The sequence below is a fragment of the Chelonoidis abingdonii genome, chromosome 3 (assembly GCF_003597395.2).
Source record: "Chelonoidis abingdonii isolate Lonesome George chromosome 3, CheloAbing_2.0, whole genome shotgun sequence".
NCBI classification, from domain to species: Eukaryota; Metazoa; Chordata; order Testudines; family Testudinidae; genus Chelonoidis; species Chelonoidis abingdonii.
Window position 1 is genome coordinate 84,556,530 of NC_133771.1, and position 21,540 is coordinate 84,578,069.

General features: G+C 40.7%; 1 protein-coding gene across 9 annotated transcripts in view; it reads right to left on the reverse strand.

Moving 5' to 3' along the window:
* The window catches only part of ATG5 (autophagy related 5), a 138,845-nt gene that overhangs the window by 48,378 nt on the left and 68,927 nt on the right, over positions 1–21,540 (reverse strand). For all 9 annotated transcript variants that reach the window (XR_012655521.1, XM_075063865.1, XM_075063864.1 and 6 more), the window contains one exon: positions 15,771–15,865. Coding sequence is in view for 8 of the 9 variants with exons in the window: in XM_075063865.1 (XP_074919966.1) it covers positions 15,771–15,865 (95 nt within the window). In the remaining variant the exon portion in view is untranslated. The remainder of the gene's footprint in view (positions 1–15,770; positions 15,866–21,540) is intronic.

Consider the following 21,540-nt stretch of genomic DNA (forward strand, 5'->3'; position numbering starts at 1 on the left):
CTGTCTTAAACAGTTAAAGATAGAAATACTTTTCCAATATCTTCATTATTAATCTAATTTCACATTCCTTGAAATGTGAAAATTTCTATTTTAAATTTAACTGTCAAAATATTAACCTGAAAATATAATACTAATGCACAGAAAGCACAGCCCAGAAAAACAATTCAACATATGTACTTGAATACATAAGGAACATTTTTAAGTGTCAACATATTGTAAACATAACAAGAAACAAACAGCTAGATATTTAGCCAAATGAATTAAAATTTTGAAAAATGTATACCTCAGCAATATATCCAACCAACATTAGCTGAACATGTGGTAAGCAATTAGCCAGCTAAGAACTTCAACTAATTCCTGCAGTTAGGTATTAGAACACTTTCAGACATTTCTTACATTTGTTAATTCAGACCATATTCCTAGACTGTGGTGTCATATTCTCTCTCCTTCCCTCCCTTTTTTTGTTTCTGTTTTGTTCCATGTACACTAATTTATTTTCAGACTGTCTGAAAATATCTATTGGTCTTTTCCAACAAACTCGGAATAGTGCATACCTTCGCCTACCTTGACTTTTCAGTTTGCTTCTCAAATTTAACATGAATCTTTTTTATTTCAATCTAAAAAAAGGAAATTAAAAACTCTGAAAATTAAGCAAAATATTCTGACTATCGGGTAAATGTATAAATAGGCAGCCTTAAATATGTGAAATTAAACTAAAATTCATGGATTTACTTTGCAGAGGGAATTACCAAAGATGATTATTTTAAAGTTTTCATTATGAACTAGACTGCCTTTTGCCATAGCACCAAACAAGGGGTAGTGCATAAACTGCATCACCCCAGAAATAATCCCAGAAGCAATCATGCTACAGACCCACCCATCTAACACAATTCCATTCCTACTTTCCCCTTGCTCCAGCATAGTTTCTTGTTATGAACTCAAGGGATGGGTGATGTAACTACAAAGGAGTATGGTCACAAGAAGAAATCAGAGTTGGTTTGAAAGTTCTATCTGGAAAAGAAAATCTGACAACTCACTACGAAATGAGAAAAAATGGAGCTGAATATAAATTAAATAGACAGGTCAATGTGTGTTGTCCAATCTGAATGAAATGCATACAGGAAAATAATCAGCCTATAGAATTCTTTTTAAGTGACCTAACATGACAGTATCCCTACAATGTTCTCATTTCAATTAAGTATTAAGGCAGTCATACCCTTATTTGACTCATTACTATATTGTAATGCATCCCTTTGAAGGAATGGTCAAAGTTAGTGTGGGAAACTTGGAATTTTCTGATTTTTAAAACTGAACAGTTAAATGTTAAGAGTTGTGTGTAGTGAATAGAGAAATTGGTTAAAATCTGCGGTTCTAAATTCAGCTCTGCTGCATGTTCATTTACATATATTCAGTTTGTTGCCGGAGATATTGGCATCAGAGAGTTCAGAGTTGCTATCTTTAATCTGATTTACTACTTAGGTTTAAGTTTTATATAGAAATCCACAATAAAGGGTACCAATCTTTGTTCAAAAGTAGCCTGCAAATCTGTATTTAGGAAGGACTAAGCACATAAGAAGCTAAGACATTTTCAAGTTATGAATAACCAAAAGCATTACATTTCACAAAAAGTCAGATTTTTAATTCAGCTACATTATAACTCAAAACACAATTTGTTCAGTTTTTTTCTCACTTTAAAAAGAGTGTAACAATTTTCACAATGAAAGTTTAATAAAGTTAGGCACTTAGATGCCACAGGGACACGCCCTGTAAGACCCTAAATAGAACAGATCAGATGGTATGAAAATAGAATTTAGAATGAAATAGTTCTTACTGGTTTAACTATGGATTATGGCTCCATAATGGAACACTTCCAATTATATTTTATATAGTCCACAGATATACAATTCAGACTAGTTAAGGTATCAAATAGTATACTACTACTAAGGTGATTTTCACATGAGAAACTATTTATCAGCCAAAACAAGATATTTCTTACTAAGACCCAAAATAGCCAGTGGTGTCTGAAACTTACTTTCTAATCCAGAGCTTCACTCCTGCACTGAGAACCTTGTGGGCACAGTGTTAAACTTGCACAGGGCCCCACTGAAATCAAAGGGGCTTCACATGGGTGTATGGCTGTGCCCAGCCATCTCTCAATGCATAACTGAGGCCCATATCACTTAAAATAGCGATGGGCAGACTGCATAATCTGGTGAAAATGGCTTTTGTTCAAATCATTCTAACTCAGTGTTTCTCAAACTGGGGTCGCCACTTATTAGAGAAAGCCACCGCTTCCAGCGGCTCCCATTGGCCTGCAGCGGCGAACCATGGCCAGCGGGAGTCGCAGTCGGCCAGACCTGAGTACGGGGCAGGTAAACAAATCAGCCCAGCCTGCCAGGGGCTTTCCCTACACAAGCAGCGACCCCAGTTTGAGAAACACTGTTCTAACTTTTAATATGGCTGTGCTAGTTCAAGACACGTAGTTAGTTTGTGCTCATGTTTCATGGATCCTTCCTCCTCCTTCTGCAGCTTCTCTCCCTTTCTTAACTCCTCCAAACCACGTATGTTCTTCAGCAGTTTCCTTTGCTTAAGAAAACCTAATGTTCATTTTAAATAGGCATTTCATAAATCATACACATACTGTAGGCATTTTGTTTGATACTGAATCTCATCTAAGCTGCTGTGTACTGCAGTATATTAAAATAGTAAAATTAAAAGGACCCTAACGTTTACCATAATTTGTTGTTATACCAGAGCTATGAAAAGTAAATACTATTGGTACCAAACTGAACTTTAATCTATTTATATAAACAGTACCGGCTCAGCTAGTAATTTATGAATCTCCCCAACACACAAATAATTCTCTTCATCTAATTTTCAAAATGGAACAGTAGATTTTAGAGAAAAAAGTAACCCTCTAAACCATGCTATTTTTCCACATCTCTAAAACACACACAATAAGAGATTAAGTTCCGATGCAGAATACTCATGTTTCTAAAACGGGGTGGGCAAACTACAGCCCTCCAGAAGTTTTAAACTGGCCTTCGAGCTCCCACTGGAGAGTGCAGTCTGGGGCTTGCCCTGCTCTGGCATTCCAGCCAGGGAGTAGGGTCAGGGGCTTGCCCCACTCTGCATGGCTCCCGGAAACAGCGGTATTCCCCCCCTCCAATTCCTACACATAGGGGCAGCCAGGGGACTCTGAACACCACCCTTGCCCCAAGCACTGCCCCCACAGCTCTCATTGGTCAGGAACTGTGGCCAATGGGAGCGGCAGGGCGGCGCCTGCAGACAGGGCAGTGCGCAGAGCTGCCTGGACATGCCTCTGTGTAGGAGCTGGAGGGGTGATGTGCTGCTGCTTCGGGGAGCTGCTTGAGGTAAGTGCCACTCGGAGCCTGCACCTGACTCCCTCCTGTGCTCCAATCCCCTGCCCCAGCCCTGATCCCCCTCCCGCCCTCCAATCCCCTCAGTTCCAGCCCAGAGCACCCTCCTGTACCCCAACCCCACCCCACAGCCTGCATCCCCAGCCGGAGCCCTCAACCTCCACCCCCGTTCTCCAACCTTCTGCCCCAGTCCAGAGCCCTGAACTCCTCATTTCTGGCCCCACCCCAGAGCCCAGCCAGAGCCCTCACCCCTCTCGCATCCCAACCCCCAATTCTTTGAGCATTCATGGCCTGCTATACAATTTCCATACCCAGATGTAGCCCTCGGGCCAAAAAGTTTGCCCACCCCTGTTCTGAAATGTTACTTATTCATATTCATTGTTATTGTCTATGGCTATTCAGAGTAAGTCACTGAGTGCAGTTCTCACGCGCTTATGACAGATTAGCACAACTGTAATAATAAAAAAAAGCCTTCTCACTTTTACTTCAGACCAGAGGGTACGCCAATTTTCCTTTAGGCCACTTAAATTCCTAGCTGATTTTCTGTAAACATTCAGTTCCTTAGACAAATTAGCCATATTTTCTGTCACATCAAAACGCTACTTTTCAGAAATATTCTTTCTAAAAAGGCGTGAATATATTCAGGGACTAAGTTTACTTTACATTAAAAAGCCCTTTTGTGAAATTGCATCGTAAGAAAAAAGTTACACAACGATTTATGAATAGTCATACCATAGATACCAGTGGTTCTCAAACGGGTGGGGATCAGGACCCCTCAAGGGGATCACAAGGTTATTACATAGGGGGTCACGAGCTGTCAGTCTCAATCCCAAGCCCCACTTTGCCTCCAGTATTTATAATGGTGTTAAATATATTAAAAAGTGTTTCTAATTTATAATGGGAGGGGGTCACACTCAGAGACTTGTTATGTGAAAGGTGTCACCAGTACAAAAAAGCCACTGGTCTATATAACAGCAATTTGTACAGTACCACAGTAAATACAGAAACTTAGGTTTTGTTGCCCTCTTCAGGTCACTGAACATCACATTTAATATTTCTCTTCAAAGATCAGTGATAAACTAAGGCCTGGTCTACGTGTTTAAATCGATTTAAAGAGCGTTAAATCGATTTAATGCTGTACCCGTCCACACTACAACGCCCTTTATATCGATATAAAGGGCTCTTTAAATTGATTTCTGTACTCCTCCCCGACGAGAGGAGTAGGCTAAATTCGATACTAACATATCGGATTACGGTTATGTGACAGAAATGGACGTTTATTTGGCCTCTGGGCGCTATCCCACAGGCACCACTACCGCTAATGGACAGCAATCTGAACTCGATCAGCGGGGCAGGTAAACAAAAAGCCCGTTGAAACTTTGAATTACATTTCTTGGTTTGCCAGCAGGAGCTCTGATCACATGAGTGACGTTGCAGTCTCAATGCAAAAAAAGGCTTCCAAGCATGACCGTACGGGAGGTATACTAGATCCTATCCGATGGAAGACAATCTGTTCTATCAGAGATTCCGTTACAGAACACTGAAATGGCAAAAGCATGAAAGAAAAATCTCCAGGATACACAGCGTGTGTGACAACGTTAACGGAAGCCAGAGAAAACGTCAAAGACGCTCATGGGGAGGGGTACTGAGGACCCAGTATACCCACAGTCCACACAGTCTCGAAAAGTTGTTGCATTCTTGGCTGAGAATCCCAATGTTCTGTAGGTTCAAACATCAGTGTCTGGACGTGGTCAGTGAATAGCTCCTCAGTTCCTCCCTCCACCACTGTGAAAGAAGGAAAAGAAAATCATTTTCATTGAACTTCTTTCAATTCACCCACTATGTGTACTGAATGCTGCTGGTAGATGCCCATGCTGCACGCATGAAGAGCAGTATCTGCTCCTCTCCCCTTCCTCCCCCCTCGTCCTGGCTGTAGATGGTGCAGTAGGACTAGTAAACCGCCTCATGAATATTCACATGTTGACATGAGGGTAACATTCCTGTTACTCCCAGAGTAGATAGGACAGAAAGCTAATAACTAGCTTCATCATAGCAACTGGTGGGCTTCAGCCCCTCCTTTCCTGTGTAAAGAAAAGGTTCTGTACTGCTGGTACTGTCCATTAGAAGCAGCAGCTGTGCCCTCCCCCACACGCTTAATTGTCCTGCCTGGACTAATCATCGCACCGGAGTCTGCAATCCCCCTCATTTTATTCACTAATCAGGTGTTTTTATTCCTGCATTCTTTAATACTCATGCACAAATGGGCAGGACACTGCCCAGCGTTCCCAGGAAGGTTGGGGGAAAGAAGGAAGATACGGGGTGTGGGTGTTGAGCGGGCACCCCTGTGAATACGAACAGAGAGCCGTGCGTGCTGTAACACTCGGTCCTCTAATACATTGCCTTATCAGGCAGGACTGACTCTATTTTTAAAACCATAAGGAGGATTGACTCAGGAGTCAATTCCCATTTTGCTTTGTGTGTGCGCCCCGGCGCATCTTCAGCCAGGCGACTCAAGGATAGCAGGACATACAGAGGGGGAGAGATAACCGTCTTGTCATTGCCAGTTTACTCCGGCAGTAGACGTGTACGACACACTGGTAACCAATCTCTGTAATACGCAAAAGCAAGTGAAGCTGCTGCTGTACTCTGTGAAGTATCGCCCTCTGTCCAGGCATCAGTACACATACGTGCCGGAAAAAAAAAAACGCTGAAACGTCATGCTGTGGGCTATGGGTCTGCAGGCATCCAGGGAAAAACGGGGAAAGGAACTGTCAAGCTGATGTTTCCGCGAAGAAGGAAGGAATGACTGACGACACATTTACCCAGAACGCACCCGCGACAATGAAATTCAACCCAAATCAGGGGCGGGAGACTGCGGGACTATGGCATAACTACGGAGAGCGACCACAATGGCTAATGCTTCCGAAATCCGTGATCCGGACAATGGATGCACAACGCCGAATTACTGTGCCTAGTTGGCTGCATAGAAATGATTTATAATATCAGTTTTATAAAACCGATTTCAGCTAATTCGATATTATCCCGTAGTGTAGACGTGGCCTTAGTGTGATTCCCCCCAACCCCTTTTGTTATGAAGTCATGAATTAAGGCATTTAAATAATACAGTAAAAATATTTACTTTTTACTAGGACAGCGAAACAGACAACATAGTAAATTTAGCAGACGTGTAAAGTTTCAAGAAGTATCTACTTTATTAGTTTTTGACTAAAATATGTCCTACTAATGCCATGTACATTTGAGGTATTTGTGGGCTCCAATGCTGTGGGTTTAGAACCTCCTTGATTAATATTTAAATTTGGGTGGGCTCGAAGGTATATTTGTAAATTAAAATTGTGTGTCTCCTTTACATCAACATGAATGCAATTTTTATAATAAGTAAGTAAGTAAGTAAATAAATAAATGTCAGGTGAAGCTATGGTAAATATCTCATCAGTTCTTCCATAACATACAATTTCTTGTTCTAAAGAAAAAAAAATATTTTTCTCTCTACAGAATTTACAAGTCACCAGGTATAGTAAATCAGCTGTCAGCTACGTAATACCAAGACAAAGATTTAAACTTTCAAAGTATTCAGGATTCTTCCCCCTTGATCGTGCAGATATACTGTGTATCAAAGGATGAACAGAGGGCGTCTGCTCAGATGCAGACTTAGTTTCCCCAACCACTGACAATCTGTTGTCCATCTTGCTTCCCAGGATTGTACTACTAGGACAGGGGTAGGCAACCTGCAGCACGCGAGCTGATTTTCAGTGGCACTCACATTGCCTGGGTCCTGGCCACTGGTCCAGGAGGCTCTGCATTTTATTTAATTTTAAATGAAGCTTCTTAAACATTTTAAAAACCTTATTTACTTTATATACAACAATAGTTTAGTTCTATATTATAGACTTATAGAAAGAGACCTTCTAAGAAAGTTAAAATGTATTACCGGCACGCGAAACCTCAAATTAGAGTGAATGAATGAAGACTTGGAACACCACTTATGAAAGGTTGCTGACCCCTATACTAGGAAGTGGAGAAGGAACTGGTGTTATAAAGTAAGAGTGGGGAGCAAATCCTAGAATCTCTGCAAAATTCTGGGTGGCTACAACATTTGTACAGGTAAAGCAGTGTGTTTAGATACATAACAGTATTGGAGACATTAATACTCCTTCACCTCCACATTTATTAAGGAGAAGTCAAAGGGAGAAAAAGCCTCTACTTCAGCAATATCTATTAGAAAATAATGAAATTTAGTTTTGGTGCAACTGGCAACTGAAAGTGTAGCAATTTACAATTATATAGTTCTTTAAGAAATGGTTTGGATAATTAGAAGTAGTATAATCAAACCCCCAAAGTCTTTTTGGTTCACCAACTTCAGATTGCCCATTGCGCTGATCAGTTAATTATGATTTTGCTGCTTTGACTTTATAACTTAATTCTATTTTCAGCATGCTGTGGAAAATAATAGGATCATAACTCAGTTCTAGTTAGTACTTTTAGAAGAGTTACTGAAGAAAGACGTAAAATGACGTCTAAATAAACTAACCCTGTGGTTAGTTTAGTTCTGAGTTACCAAGTGTTTATTTTTGTCTTTTCTTGCTCCCACACACCATTAAATTTGGATCCCACATGAGGTCTGATTCATATTAGTCTTTAAAAATGTATTTTAATAGACATGCTTTGCAAAAGAAATAGCTTGTAAATTTTGAAAATACCAATCCTTTACTGAAAAGTGTATTTGAATATTATTTTAATTTCTGTTTCTTTAACAACTTTCCCCAGTGATACAGTTTGAGCACTGTTAGAACTGATTTTCATCTACTGTATCTTTATTATGAACCTTTATTATGATCCAGCTCATTCTCTTGGATGAAAAAACTCACTTACAGGAATCTATGAGGTTCCCTTTGCAGAGTTTCCTCCAGATTATTTGTGGTGAAGGGACAAGGAGTCGTCATGTCCCGTCCCCCCCAGAACAGAAAGGGGACTGAAGTTCTAGAATCCCAGTGGCTCTTAAAAGGCGCACCCAAGGCCACAGACATCCACACAGGCTCTGTGGCTCTCTACACCCTACCAGCTGTCTGCAACTTTCAATGACATAACTGCCAACATGTGCCCCAGAATCTGATCCCTTAAAGAGACAATTCCACAATATGTAGGTTTCAATGCCTAACTTAATACAGTAAATAATTCAGAAGATGCTCAAGCTATATTTGTAAAGAAAATAAGTTACACATAAAATGTTTGCTGAGAAGGGAGGAGTATCAACGGGTGGGGCTCTAGGAAAGAACAAGGAAGGGGTGTGGGACTGAGGCAAGAGAAAATCGTTTATGGAAAGGGGGATAAATGGAAATGGGTGGTAAGGGGTCGGGTCATGAGGAATGAAGGGATAAGGGGTGGCAAGGGGAATTATGGAAAATAGGGGAAGGAGCGTCTCTCAGCCTGACATTCTGTATACATCAGGACCTAGGGGAGGGTCTGAAGCCCCCTCCCTACCCCATGTGGGTGTGGCAATCTTGGGACCCAAGTCCCTCTAGAGGAGTCTGCCTTACCTGCCCCCTCCATGAAGCCAGGATATGGGCTCCCAGCCCCTTGGAGAATGTGTGAGGCCCTCTTCCAAGTCTTTGTGAGTTTGCTGGGAACTGGGGGACCCTACTCCCATAGGGGTATCTGAGCCCTCTCTCTGCCTTCTCTCATATGAGCAAGGATTGGGGACCTTGTCCTTCTGGGAGTGTCTGAGACTCTCTCCTGCCTTCCCCGTGTGTGCCAGGATCTTAGGGGCCCCTGTCCATCCATGAGTTTCTGATCCACGCCATGTATGCCAAAATCTGGGGAATGGAGTGGGGTAAAGATAGCACAAATTTGAAGTCTGACATCCAAAACTGAAGGTACACATCACCCCTGTATGGGGTGGAGGGCTGGCCACAATGTGTGCAGGAGAAGGCAGCTTGGACATGGGGCGACAGTCAGACTTGGGACAAGATTGGAAAACCTGGCAGAAGCAGACACAGGGCCCAGCTATGGGGTGTAGTAGGTATGAGGGACCCAGTCCAGTGTGCATCTTAGCCTACATAATCAAGGAAGTGCGCACTAGGCCGCTGCCTGTGATATGTGTATACAGCAGCAAGCAGAAAGCGACAGCAAAGAGCAACTTATTACATGTTAATGTCTTCTGCACTGCTAACTAATGGCTTAATGGGACAGGAAGAGGAAGAGTGATCTGGAAATGCTGTCAGGTGGTTATATGTTGTGGGGAATGGTGGGGGTGGCGAAAGAGACACACTCTTCTCTCATACACAAAGTAATTGTAAGCACCATGTTGGGGGGGGGGGAAAAAAACTGTTAAGGTTTTGGGACACATGCCATGTCTGATTTCTCTCACCAGCCCTCTCAACCAATACGCTGCAAACATTTCAAAGCAGAACTGTTATGCTTGCTGCACTACAACAAAATTAACAGGACGAGGCAGGAGCTTAGGAATCATATAGCAACTGTGCGGCCTCGTGGCGAGACAACTGGACCTCAGCTATTCCTGGCTCTGTCATTCACCTGCTGTAAAATAGGGATAATGATATTAAGTTCTCTAAGATCTATTGATGAAAAACACTACGTAAGAGCTAGGTCTTTCTGGGTATGTCTACACTGCAATAAAAAAGCTGCAGCATGTCCACGGCTGGTCCAGGTCAGCGGACTCAGCGCTATAAAATTGCAGCAGAGACATTCAGGCTTGACTGGAGCTTGAGTTCTGAGACTTCACAAGGGGGAGGATCTCAGAGCCCAGGCTTCAGCCCCAAGTCCAAACATCTACACTTCTATTTTTAGCCCCACAGCCAGAGTCAGCTGACTGGCTCTGAGACTTGATGCTGCAGGTGTTTTATCACAATGCACACATACACTTTGTTATTACTTAGCCACAATAGCATATCAACTGCAAGCCTACGTGACAACTACAACTGCTTAAATGACCAATTATTCCTATTACAACAACTTCTTTGTCTGTTAAAAGAAACTATGAAATTTACTGAGAAAAACCTTTGTTAAGGCAGAGTTAAAGTTGTCCAAAAGTATCTCATGCCTTTCCTGAACATCAAGTTCAGCAAAACTCAAGCCACTGAAAACTAGGAAACAGTAGTGAGGTACCTGCCAACAGAGCTTTCACTTTGCCCTCTTTGAGGGAGGACCCAATCATGCCCATAGTGCACATACTTATTTCTGCCTTTCCAGACAGTGCACACTCGGAGAACAGACACACACATGACAACTACAGCACAACTGAATACCTTCTCATAGCCAAGGCGAAACTTGTTTTCAGGCGAGCTGTACTGACTAGGAGCTACCTGAACTGTTCTATACTCAAACACTGAGCCTACTCCCCAGAAACAACTTTGTGCGTGTTAATTTTACAACTTCCTTTACTCTCATTTTACAACTCCATCAGTCCTTATTATTAGATTCCATCTAACATTATACACCTCTACCTCGATATAATGTGACCCGATATAACATGAATTTGGCTATAACATGGTAAAGCAGTGCTCTGGAGGGGCAGGGCTGCATGTTCTGGCAGATCAAAGCAAGTTCAATATAACGTGGTTTCACCTATAACACGGTAAGATTTTTTGGCACCCGAGGACAACGTTATATCGGGGTAGAGGTGTACTTTCACTTATCAATCATTAAAACCACAGACTGCTCTCATATCCCACCTCATTGCTGACAATCCCCTTTGTTAAATGACCCCTGTACCCTGCTACTGACAACTTCCACAAATCAGTGCTGAAATAATGTATCTTAGATCCTTCAAGGTACACATGCTCCTCTTTCCTCTGATCACACTGAAACGGGGCTCAAACACAGATCTCATATCACTATCACAGCTCTACCAACCTACTCCAATTAATCTCTCCACCATTCAGTACAACTATACCCAATAGTGCAGGCAACTAGCGTATATGTAGGCAATGCCCAATGAGTACTGCCAGCTCCAGAAGAGCAGAATTAAGGTCATGCTGGAGTGAATTCAGTGTGAGAAGTTTTGAATAGTTTGAGTTTTGAAAATCCCACCCAATATCACCTGGTTCACTCAATCCAATACATACATATATTGCCATTATCAGCAAGTATTAATTGACAGATTGTGGCTGTGCACATTATCCCTGCAACGTGAAGCAGCATAATGCAACACACAGTATTGTGACCCACCCCGCCGCAAGGAATCCTGTCCCAGCTAGATGATTCTTTGTGGCAGAGGACACAACGAACTGCATTTCTACGCCCCACTGTTTCAACAGACAAAGCAGGATTAGGCCTCATTGCTCATCCTTCCAGGATCTAACCTACAGAATTTGTCATTCAACCTGAAACATTCTGCGAGTGTCGCTGTGAAGAGAAATGAAGGGCTGTTTGCAATGCCAACATGGGCTTTACATGAAAGATATAAAATCAGTTTTATACGGGGTATGGGATCCCTACATTATTTAATCAGCACTATCTCCACTTAATGAGTCCATTTCTGTTGCTGCGAAAACATTTCTTAGCACCAAGCAGTCAACAAATTAGTCAGTGACCAAAGACCATGCTAGGAGAAAATTGCATCTATAGGTTTTGATGCACACATACAGAGCTTACCATCTGCTAAAATTTCTGATAGCGCTCACAAAATAACTGTGACTTCCGTTCTCAATCTTTAAAGTTTCACTATGACAATAAATTTGTCTTAATTAAATCTAAACACTAAGTTACTACAAAACAATTGTATACTTCTTTAGATTTACAAATTCTAATAAAGCATTTAGATCCAGTATAAAGTAACACTGATACATTCAGCATTAGCAGATCTCCTTTTTATAGTGACCGGTGTAAAACTTCACCACTACTAATCATTTACAGGATACATTTTGGATGTAATTTATGAAGACAGACCATCAAAATAGCACGATTGACTGATTCCCTTCTAACTGAATTTTGGATGAGTATACAACAGTACCTTAAACTCAACTCAAAACGTTAACACCAAACTTCATGCCATAAGAAAGCAGAGGGCACATAGGAAAGAAAAATTAAAGAATTCCATGACATTTCTCCAGAATCTTAACATTCTGCTAAAAGAAAACTCCTAGGCAAAAATAAAGAGACTAATTGTATTCTTACATTAGAAATAAACAAATATTGCAGATAGGTTTGGAGTTGAGGGATGGAGATAAAGAGAATTCTCAAAGAGTCTAATGATCCCTAAATGCAGCAACAGTCTCTAAATCTAGTTTAAACATTCTGTAAACCAACATTTCTGGAATTAAAAATAAAAAGTAACTAATTTACTCAACTAGTCATTTATTAAGTTTGAAAATACCAGATTAATATCTCATAAATTCTCCAGTCTGCTTTTCAGTTTATTAATCATCATACAATGAAAACAGCAGAAAATGGACAAACTCATTTTACATTTTCTTTTACAAAAAGGGACGGATCATTTGATGATGGCCTGTTCTGTTCAATCCCTGTGAAGCACCTCGCATTGGTTACTGTTAGAAGAAAGGATACTGGGCTAAATGGACTATTGGTCTGACTCAGTATAGTTGTTCTTATGTTCCCAGAATGGCATAGGTAAAATGTGTAATTTAACATTAATGAGTTTATAAAATAGACTGACTAGAGTACATAGACAGTCTTTAAACAATTTTTGTATAGTTTGCAAAGGGAGGAACTTTTAATTCTGAATCAGCCACCATGATTTACAATTTTACACTGTAACAAAGAACTACTCTCTGCTACTTTTTAGTGTGCAACAATCTAAGTGCGAGTTGTTCTTGTCTTTACAAGCTCGGAGGCAGATCCAATGCCATCAGTAGGTAAGTATGCCCAGTGGTCTGTGATGGGATGTTAGATGGGATGGGATCGGATCTGAGTTACTACAGAGAATTCTTTCCTGGGTTCTGGCTGGTGAGTCTTGCCCACATGCTTAGGGTTTAACTGATCGCCATATTTGGGGTCAGGAAGGAATTTTCCTCCAGGGCAGATTGGCAGAGGCCCTGGAGGTTTTTCACCTTCCTCTGCAGCATGAGGCACGGGTCACTTGCTGGAGGATTCTCTGCAGTTTGAGGTCTTCAAACCACAATGAGCACTTCAATAACTCAGACATACGTTAGGGGTTTGTTATAGAAGTGGATGGGTGAGATTGTGTGGCCTGCATTGTGCAGGAGGTCAGACTAGATGATCATAATGGTCCCTTCTGACCTTAAAGTCTATAAGTCTATGAGTCATTGACAAGCTTACCTTTGACTAGCATTGGCTTTGCTCGCTATATGAACTACAAAAAATTTTCTGACCCCTGCAATAGTAGCAGGGCAGTTCCATACTACCAGCTATCACAAAGATATAAAAAAAAACATCACTGAAAATTTCTAATAACCTAATTCAATTCCTTTTTGAGCTTACTTAAATTTGCACCTTTTTCAATATTTCACATTAAATTCACATACTTAGTATGCTATAAGAACAGTTAAGTAGTATTTTATTGTGTTAAAACTTGTCTTTTCAAAATAAAGCAGCATTATTAGAACAGATAAGAGCAACAGATGTCCCAAGTGAAATTAGCAAGGTGAGTATTTTTTCACAGACACTACCTACACCACTTTCTCTCTCATGGGGCCTATAATGACAGAATATAAGACGCTTATGCAGAGGATGAGGAAAACGTTCCTCCTGAAATGCTTGCCTCCAGCTCTTCAGCTGAGGATGAACTCGGCCTGTTTTGTATACAGCGGAGCCTTCAAGGGCAGATACTACAGCACGTTCTTCAAGTAGGGCTAGTTTCTTATTTATCTATAAGAGGGACAAAGTGGGTGAGGTAATATCTTTTATTAGATCAACATCTGTTGGTGAAAGAGACAAGCTTTTGTGCTACAGAGAGCTCTTATTCAGGTCTGGGAAAGGTACTCAGAGGCTGAGCCCTGGTCTAAACTACAGAGTTAGGTCATCATAATAGCTGCCTTGTGTCGACCTAACTCTGCAAGCATCCACGCTAAAATGTAGCTCCCACTGATGTTACTTGCCCACTACATCAACTTAACTCCATCTCTGTGAGAGGTGTAGCACTTAAGCTAATGTAGTTAGGTGCTTACATCAACTGCTGTTGTCTTTCAGAAGCCTTCCTACAATGCCCAACACTGACAGTGAGAACATGCACCACTGACACGAGGACCATAGCGTGGCCATGCAAAAGCAACTGAATTACTTAGACAGTTGTATGTCAATGTAACTTAGGTTGACTTAAATTTTGTAGCGTAAACATACCCTAAGTCTTACAAACTAACATTAGTATACAGTAGAACCTCAGAGTTATTAACACCTTGGGAATGGAGGTTGTTTGTAACTCTGAACAAAACATTATAGTTGTTTTTCAAAAGTTTACAACTGAATATTGACTTAATACAGCTTTGAAACTTTACCATGCAGAAGAAAAATGATGCTTTCTTTTTTTTTAGTTTACATTTAAAATGGTACTATACTATATTTGCTTTTGTTTTTTTGTCATCTCTAATGCTACCTGATTACGTAAATTCTGGTTCCAAATGCGGTGTGGGGTTGACTGGTCAGTTCGTAACTCTGGTGTTCTACTCTAATTACATAGCTCAGGGGTGTGAAAAATCCCCAATCCTGAGCACCGTAATTATACCAACCTAACTCCGGGGGAGACACCGCTATATCAAGAGGAGAGTGATATAGCAACTGTCTTTCGTGGAGGTGGATTAACTACACCGACAGGAGAAGCTCCCTTGTCAGCATTGTTGCTTCTTCACTAAAGCCGTGCAGCTATACCGCTGCAGCGCTCTATGTGTAGACAAGCCCTTTGTCACAGCTGAATATAAGGTGGAACTGATCGTTTAGCATAGGTAGTTAACACTTATTGTAAGAGACCATTCAAGATGAAGTGATCCAATAACTCCTCTGTAGTCACAGGACAAAAAAGGGGGGTTAATGGGTTACAGACTGTTGCATTAAGTCATAAATCCAGTCACTTTATCAAGACCATTATTTTCAGTGTCTAGCAGAAATATAAATTTAAACACCCAGGTTAGTCTTTTGTTTTATTTGTCTGTAAAGCACTTAGTATACTTTTGTGTATTGTGCACCTATTTCTGGCACAATGAGCAGCAACTACTTATTAGGATCAAGTGTGAGTAACATGCTCTATGGACTTTCTTCTATTTCCTTAGTTAATTCATCCAACCGAACAGCCCAGCAAATGTGAGCAAACAGGCCACCTAATTTTACTTTGCAGCTAAAAATAAGTGGACTTATTTCATTTGGTTTACTTCTATAACATTTGACAGATCTCAGCATGACAACTGATTTGTAAAACATGAGGCTTTTCATGTTGTCTCCTACCTGATATATTCTAAATGGGATGTAACGAAATCCACTATCTTCTGGAGGATACTCCATGAGTTTCCGATTTATGGCCCAAAATTGGTCAAATTTGTCTGTGAAAGTAAGAGTTGTATTTATTATTAGCATTAATAACGTATATGCTCTTTACTGAAAAAGATACACAAAATATAATATAATATCATACACACAGGAAAATGGAGCATCTAAAATTCTTTTATCACAGAATTTCTGCCTGCAAGTAGGTTTTTTCCCCTATAATTCTTTTTCTCTATGTAGCCTCAAGAAGGGGAATTGCCCTCCCATACTGCTGAAAATAAACAGAGCAAGTAAGCCACGTTGTCCCACTACAGTCACAATGTGATAACTTGTCCAAAACTAAAGAGAAATTGACTTCACGTCACTCTGCTTCTTCCAAGGGTAGAGAAATACTGTGTAACACAGCATTAACAATGCTGCTATTTCAGCCAGAAGCAGATATTGCTAATGCTCTCTGCTACTACTGCTCTCTGCTCCCCCTTTCTTCATATTTAACAGCTTTTTTTAACTTGAGAGGAAAAATCAGGTGCAAAGTACAGGGGACTTAAGAGCAGAAGCAGCAACATGGAGACAATTTATTTTGTCTCTTGATATTTGCAGTTAGAGAAGGTCCTTTAGGATAATCTGCTCTGGTACTCTGGTAAATATGGAAGCACTTGTAAACAGAAAAATCACAGAAGAAATGTGTACCATTTTGATGGAACAACCTGAGAATAAAAGTAAAAGTTTAATATGTTCAACATACACACATTGATTTTTGTACATTATACACAGTAATTTATATTAAAAGTTAACTGGTTTTAATGTTGGAAATATCAGAAAAAATTAAGTAGTTTCAGACAACATACATTTCCTCTGCCAAAACACACTGAGTGCTGTACAACACAATAGCATTAAAATACATAAAACAAATGTCTTAATTAAAATAAGATAAGGAAAGCACTTTAAAAGGGCAAAGAAGATATTCAGATAAAATCAACCAAGCAAAACAAATATGAAAAAAATCACGATCATACTGAAAAATACCTTTAAAATTGAGAAAGGTTTGTTGTTAAGAAGTACAGAGAGATATAGAGACATCAGTGCTCTAGGGGCCACAAAGTCATGATCAACTGCCAACTTAAGACATAACAGATGGCTCTCTTAAGGCATATATGTTGTATCTTATCAAACATACCCAATGCAACATGCTCAACTGGATCTCAAATACAGTCAAGGTCTAAATATTTTTTTTTTAAATCCAACATGTTACAGGGAACCAAAGTAAATAAAATTAGACAGGCATAATATGATCACTGTGGTTCAATCCAGGCAAAAAAAGGTTTATCTGTATCTTGAACAAGCTATCAATGATTGATACATATCATAGAATCATAGAGCTGGAAGAGACCTCAAGAAATCATCAAGACTAGCTCCTGTGCTGATGCAGGATCAAGCAAATCTAGAGTCCGGGGTTCTCATAACACATTTTTTGGTGGACTCAAAGTGCGGCCACCCACTCTTGCTGGTGGCTGCTCTGACAATTTTTCCTAAAATACTTAATTAACTTTAGGGGACAAAATGCACATATACATATCCAAATCACTGTATTTCATTTATGTAGGGTTTTTTTTTTCAAACTCAATAATCAAAATAATGTACTGTTGTCTCTATTCTTTACTGGACCTAAACAGAATAGAAACAAAAATAAGGTGCTTTTCATGTTCTTGTCTTTTGTTATTTCTTTTGCTTTTTTTGGTTGCTTTTTTTGTTTTAGACTTGCTAGCTAGTAAGTCTGCTGCTGTGAAAAATGGCATGTGTGTGTTTGTTAACATTTTTTCACAGCAGCAGACTTCCGAGCTAGCTGGGAGATAGTGAAAAGTGATATTAACAAACATACAAATATCACTTTTCTCAGCAAATTTACTCAGCCCCGGCAAGCTGGGAGACTAATTACGCCCTGGATGGGGAGGTGGGTAGGGAGGCAGTAGGGGATCAGGGGGCAATGGATAGGGGGGACCAGAGGAAGCAGCAGGGACCAGGTGTAACTGGGGGGAGGCAGCTTAGGGGCTGGGGGAGGCAGCGGGAGCCAGCGGTGCTGGAAGGGTAGCGAGTCTGGGGCCAGGCTGAAGCCCTGTGGCCAGGGACCAGAGCTCGCTGTTCCATGGCCGAGCTTGCTGTTACCAACCCAGTGCTGAAGTCAGAAGCCCGAGCCCCACCAGCCCCAGGAAGGTGGGGAACTCACACCAGCTGCCTACTCCTCCAGCATTTCTGGCTCCAGAGGGGGACAGGGCCCAACCTCTGCTGGCAGCCCCAGGGGAGGGGATGCTACTTGCATCCCTCCCCCCCAAATCACCGCCCATGAGGCTGTGGCCACAAAAAAAGTCCCTGGTGGCCGAATGCGGTCACAGTGACCGCATTTGAGACGCTGACTTAGACAATACCTGACAAGTGTTTGTCCTGTTTCTCATAATCTCCAACAATGGGGATTCCACAACTTTTTCACATAAGTCAGGTTTTCTAAACCTTTTGTCATTTTTTTTTGCTCTCATCTGGGCTTGCCCCAATTTCTTCACATCCTTCCTAAAGTGGATTGCCCTGAACTGGACACAGGCTTCCTGCGGAGGCTCTACCAGTGCTGAATGGAGCAGGACAATTACCTCTTGAGTCTTACATATGACACTGCCGTTAAAACACACCAGAATTATATTAGTCTTTTTCACAGCTGCATAACACTGCAGATTCTCATTTAAATTGTGATCCATTATACACCCAGATCTTTTTCAGCAGTACTACCACGTAGCCGGTTATTCCCCATTTCGTAGTTGTGCATTTAATTTTTTTCCTCTTCCTAAGGGTAGTACTTTGCCTTTGTCTTTATTGAATTTCATCTTGTTGAATTCAGACCAGTTCTCCAATTTGTCAAAGTCGTTTTGAATTTTACTTCTGTCCTCCAAAGTGCTTGTAACCCCTTCCAGCTTGGTGTCATCTGCTAATTTTATAAGCATACTCTCCATTCCATTAAAGAAAATATTGAATAGCACTGGACCAAGAACTGACCCCGTACAGTCTTTCAACCTGTTTTTCACTCACCTTATAGTAATTTAATCTAGACCACATTTCCTTCATTTGTTTAAGAGAATGTCATGTGGGACTGTGTCAAAAGCCTTACTAAAATCAAGATATTGCTATAAGCTGTAAGAGGAATTAACTTAAATTTGTGGTCAGTGGAGCAGTGGTGCTGTTTCAATGTCAGGTGGTAAGGGCACAGCCTGTGTGAAGTGCACAACTGAAATACTTTCGTACCACGTCTAAACACATGGCTGTTCATGCAAAGGTTGCGGCTGAAAGAGACCAGAGACACTCTACAATCGAAAAACAAGTTATTTCAATAAGTGAGAACATGAAGGAGGATGACCTCCTCACTATAACCGCTATCCACCATCAATGGGAGGTTAGAGACTGGGTAAGATTGTCTTAGAAGCCCATCAATACACAAAGAGTTGAGGATGGTTGACTGCATCCCTTCACTAAGTTGATAACACCTGTCCATTATGGCAACATACTATGTGAAATAACTAAGACACGTAAGGGACTGAACCACAGGTGGGTCTCAAGCAACCAATATTATCCATTGACATCTTACCAGAAAACAAGCTGAACTAAACCAACATCAGCACATAGATCCAATTAACTTTTCAGTGCTTAGATACAAATGATAGGCTTTACAGACACAAAGTGGGTATTCACCCACGAAAGCTTACACTCCAATACTTCTGTTAGTCTATAACGTGCCACAGGACTCTTTGTCGCTTTTTACAGATCCAGACTAACATAGCTACCTCTCTGACAGTAAAAAAGATAGTAAGGAGACCGTGAAGGAGCTATGGAGGAATACATTTTTCTAGTGCTCCTATGGGAGTGGATATCCTTCCCAGAGTCTTAAAAACCTTGTCCTTTTATTTTAGTCTAGTATAATGCTTTTTGTTGTGGTTGCTTCAATCTTCACTGAAAAGATTGAGACCTGACGCTTACCAAAAATATTAAAAACCAGGGGGAAGGATCTCAGGCCAAAATAAGAAAAGAACAGGTTAAAGAATACGGTATATAGTTAAGTTAGGTGTATTCAAGTCAGCAGTGTCTAATAAACTTTGCTCTAGAGTACTTAAGGAAACAGCAAAGCAATTCTTGAACCATTAGCAATTATCTTCGAGAATTCATGGAAGATGGTTGAAGTTCCAAAGGGCTGGAAATGGGCAAATATATTACCTATCTTGAAAAAGGAGGACCCAGAGAATTATATACCAGTCAGCCTAAATCAATATATCAGAAATATACTGGAACAAATAATTAAACAATTTGTTCAAACCTAGACAATGATACGAGGATGTCTAGTAGTCAACACATTTGTCAAGAGCAAATTGTGCCAAACCAATTTAATTTTCTTCTTTGACTGGTAGAAGTGATATACTAAAGTGTCTGGAATTTAGTAAGACTTTTGACACAGTCCCACTTGATAGTCTCATAAGCAAACTAGGGAAATCTTTTCTAGATTAAATTACTATACAGTAGATGCACAAATGATTGAAATACTGAACTCAGTAACACAGGCAGTGGGGCTCAGAGTCTAAACAGTGACCGAAGTATGACCTTGCCAAAGTTCACATACTCCCTCAAAGTCATGGTGATGGTTTAACGAGTGAATGTATGTATGGAGTATCGAGTAGTAGAGCTGCAAACGTCCAGGACAGGTAAGTGAGCAGAGATGTTACCAAAAGCTTAGGGTCTGTGATGGTAAGGCACTGATCTGGGACAAACAAGAGCAAGTTGCCAAAGGTTCAACTGGAGGCCCCATGAAAGTAGCTAACACTGTGTTAAGGTCCCAAAGCAGAACTGATGCTTTTACAGGTGGAATCAGGTGAGCAATTCGCTTGAGAAACACTTTTTTCCCTTGAAAATGGGGAGTGAATGGCAGAAGTATCTGCCAGATGAACCTTTAGGGAACTTAAAGAAAGGCCAGAAGACTTCAGATTTAGTAAGTATTCCAAAATGCCCTAGATACTTGTTCTCATAGGCTGAATCCTTTAAGTAGAAGCCCAAAGTGAAAAACACTTCTACTTTGCTAAATAGGTGAATATAGGAGATATTTTACTTAACAGTCAGAAACACTCTTGGACTATTACAGAGCAGCTTCTCTCTTCCCGATCTAGCCACTGAAAAGCCAAGCCTGGTGAGTGTCTCAGCTGATTGCAAAGGCATCTACTACAACTATTCTTGTTGGAAGGGAATGTGAAAAGGGGGTCAACCACTCATAAATAGTCCTGGTCCATCTACCATTCCAGAATGTATGTAAAACTGCAGAAGGAACCAGCTTGTCCAAATTATGTCTGCTTGGTTGGTAGACTGATTTGAGCCATGCTTGTAGAGGACAAAGACACAGTCTCCCACGCATGGTTGCATATATATATGGCGTCATGTAATATAGGCATACTTGGGCCTTACCAGAGGGATGAGAGCTGAGTGACACACAGAAAAGTGATCAGAAACCAGTTTTTCATGTTTGATTTTGGCACAAGATCTGAACCAGTTGAAGCTTCATCCTTTTATTTGTATATGTGCTCTGTGTAAGCCTTCACTATTTTGTTTCTAAATCACAGTAGTAACCCTCTGAGTCAACCGTAATTGATCTGAAATAGCAATTCATATCTATGTATTTTTTTCTTGATGGTACATCTAACCATTGTTCAGAAAA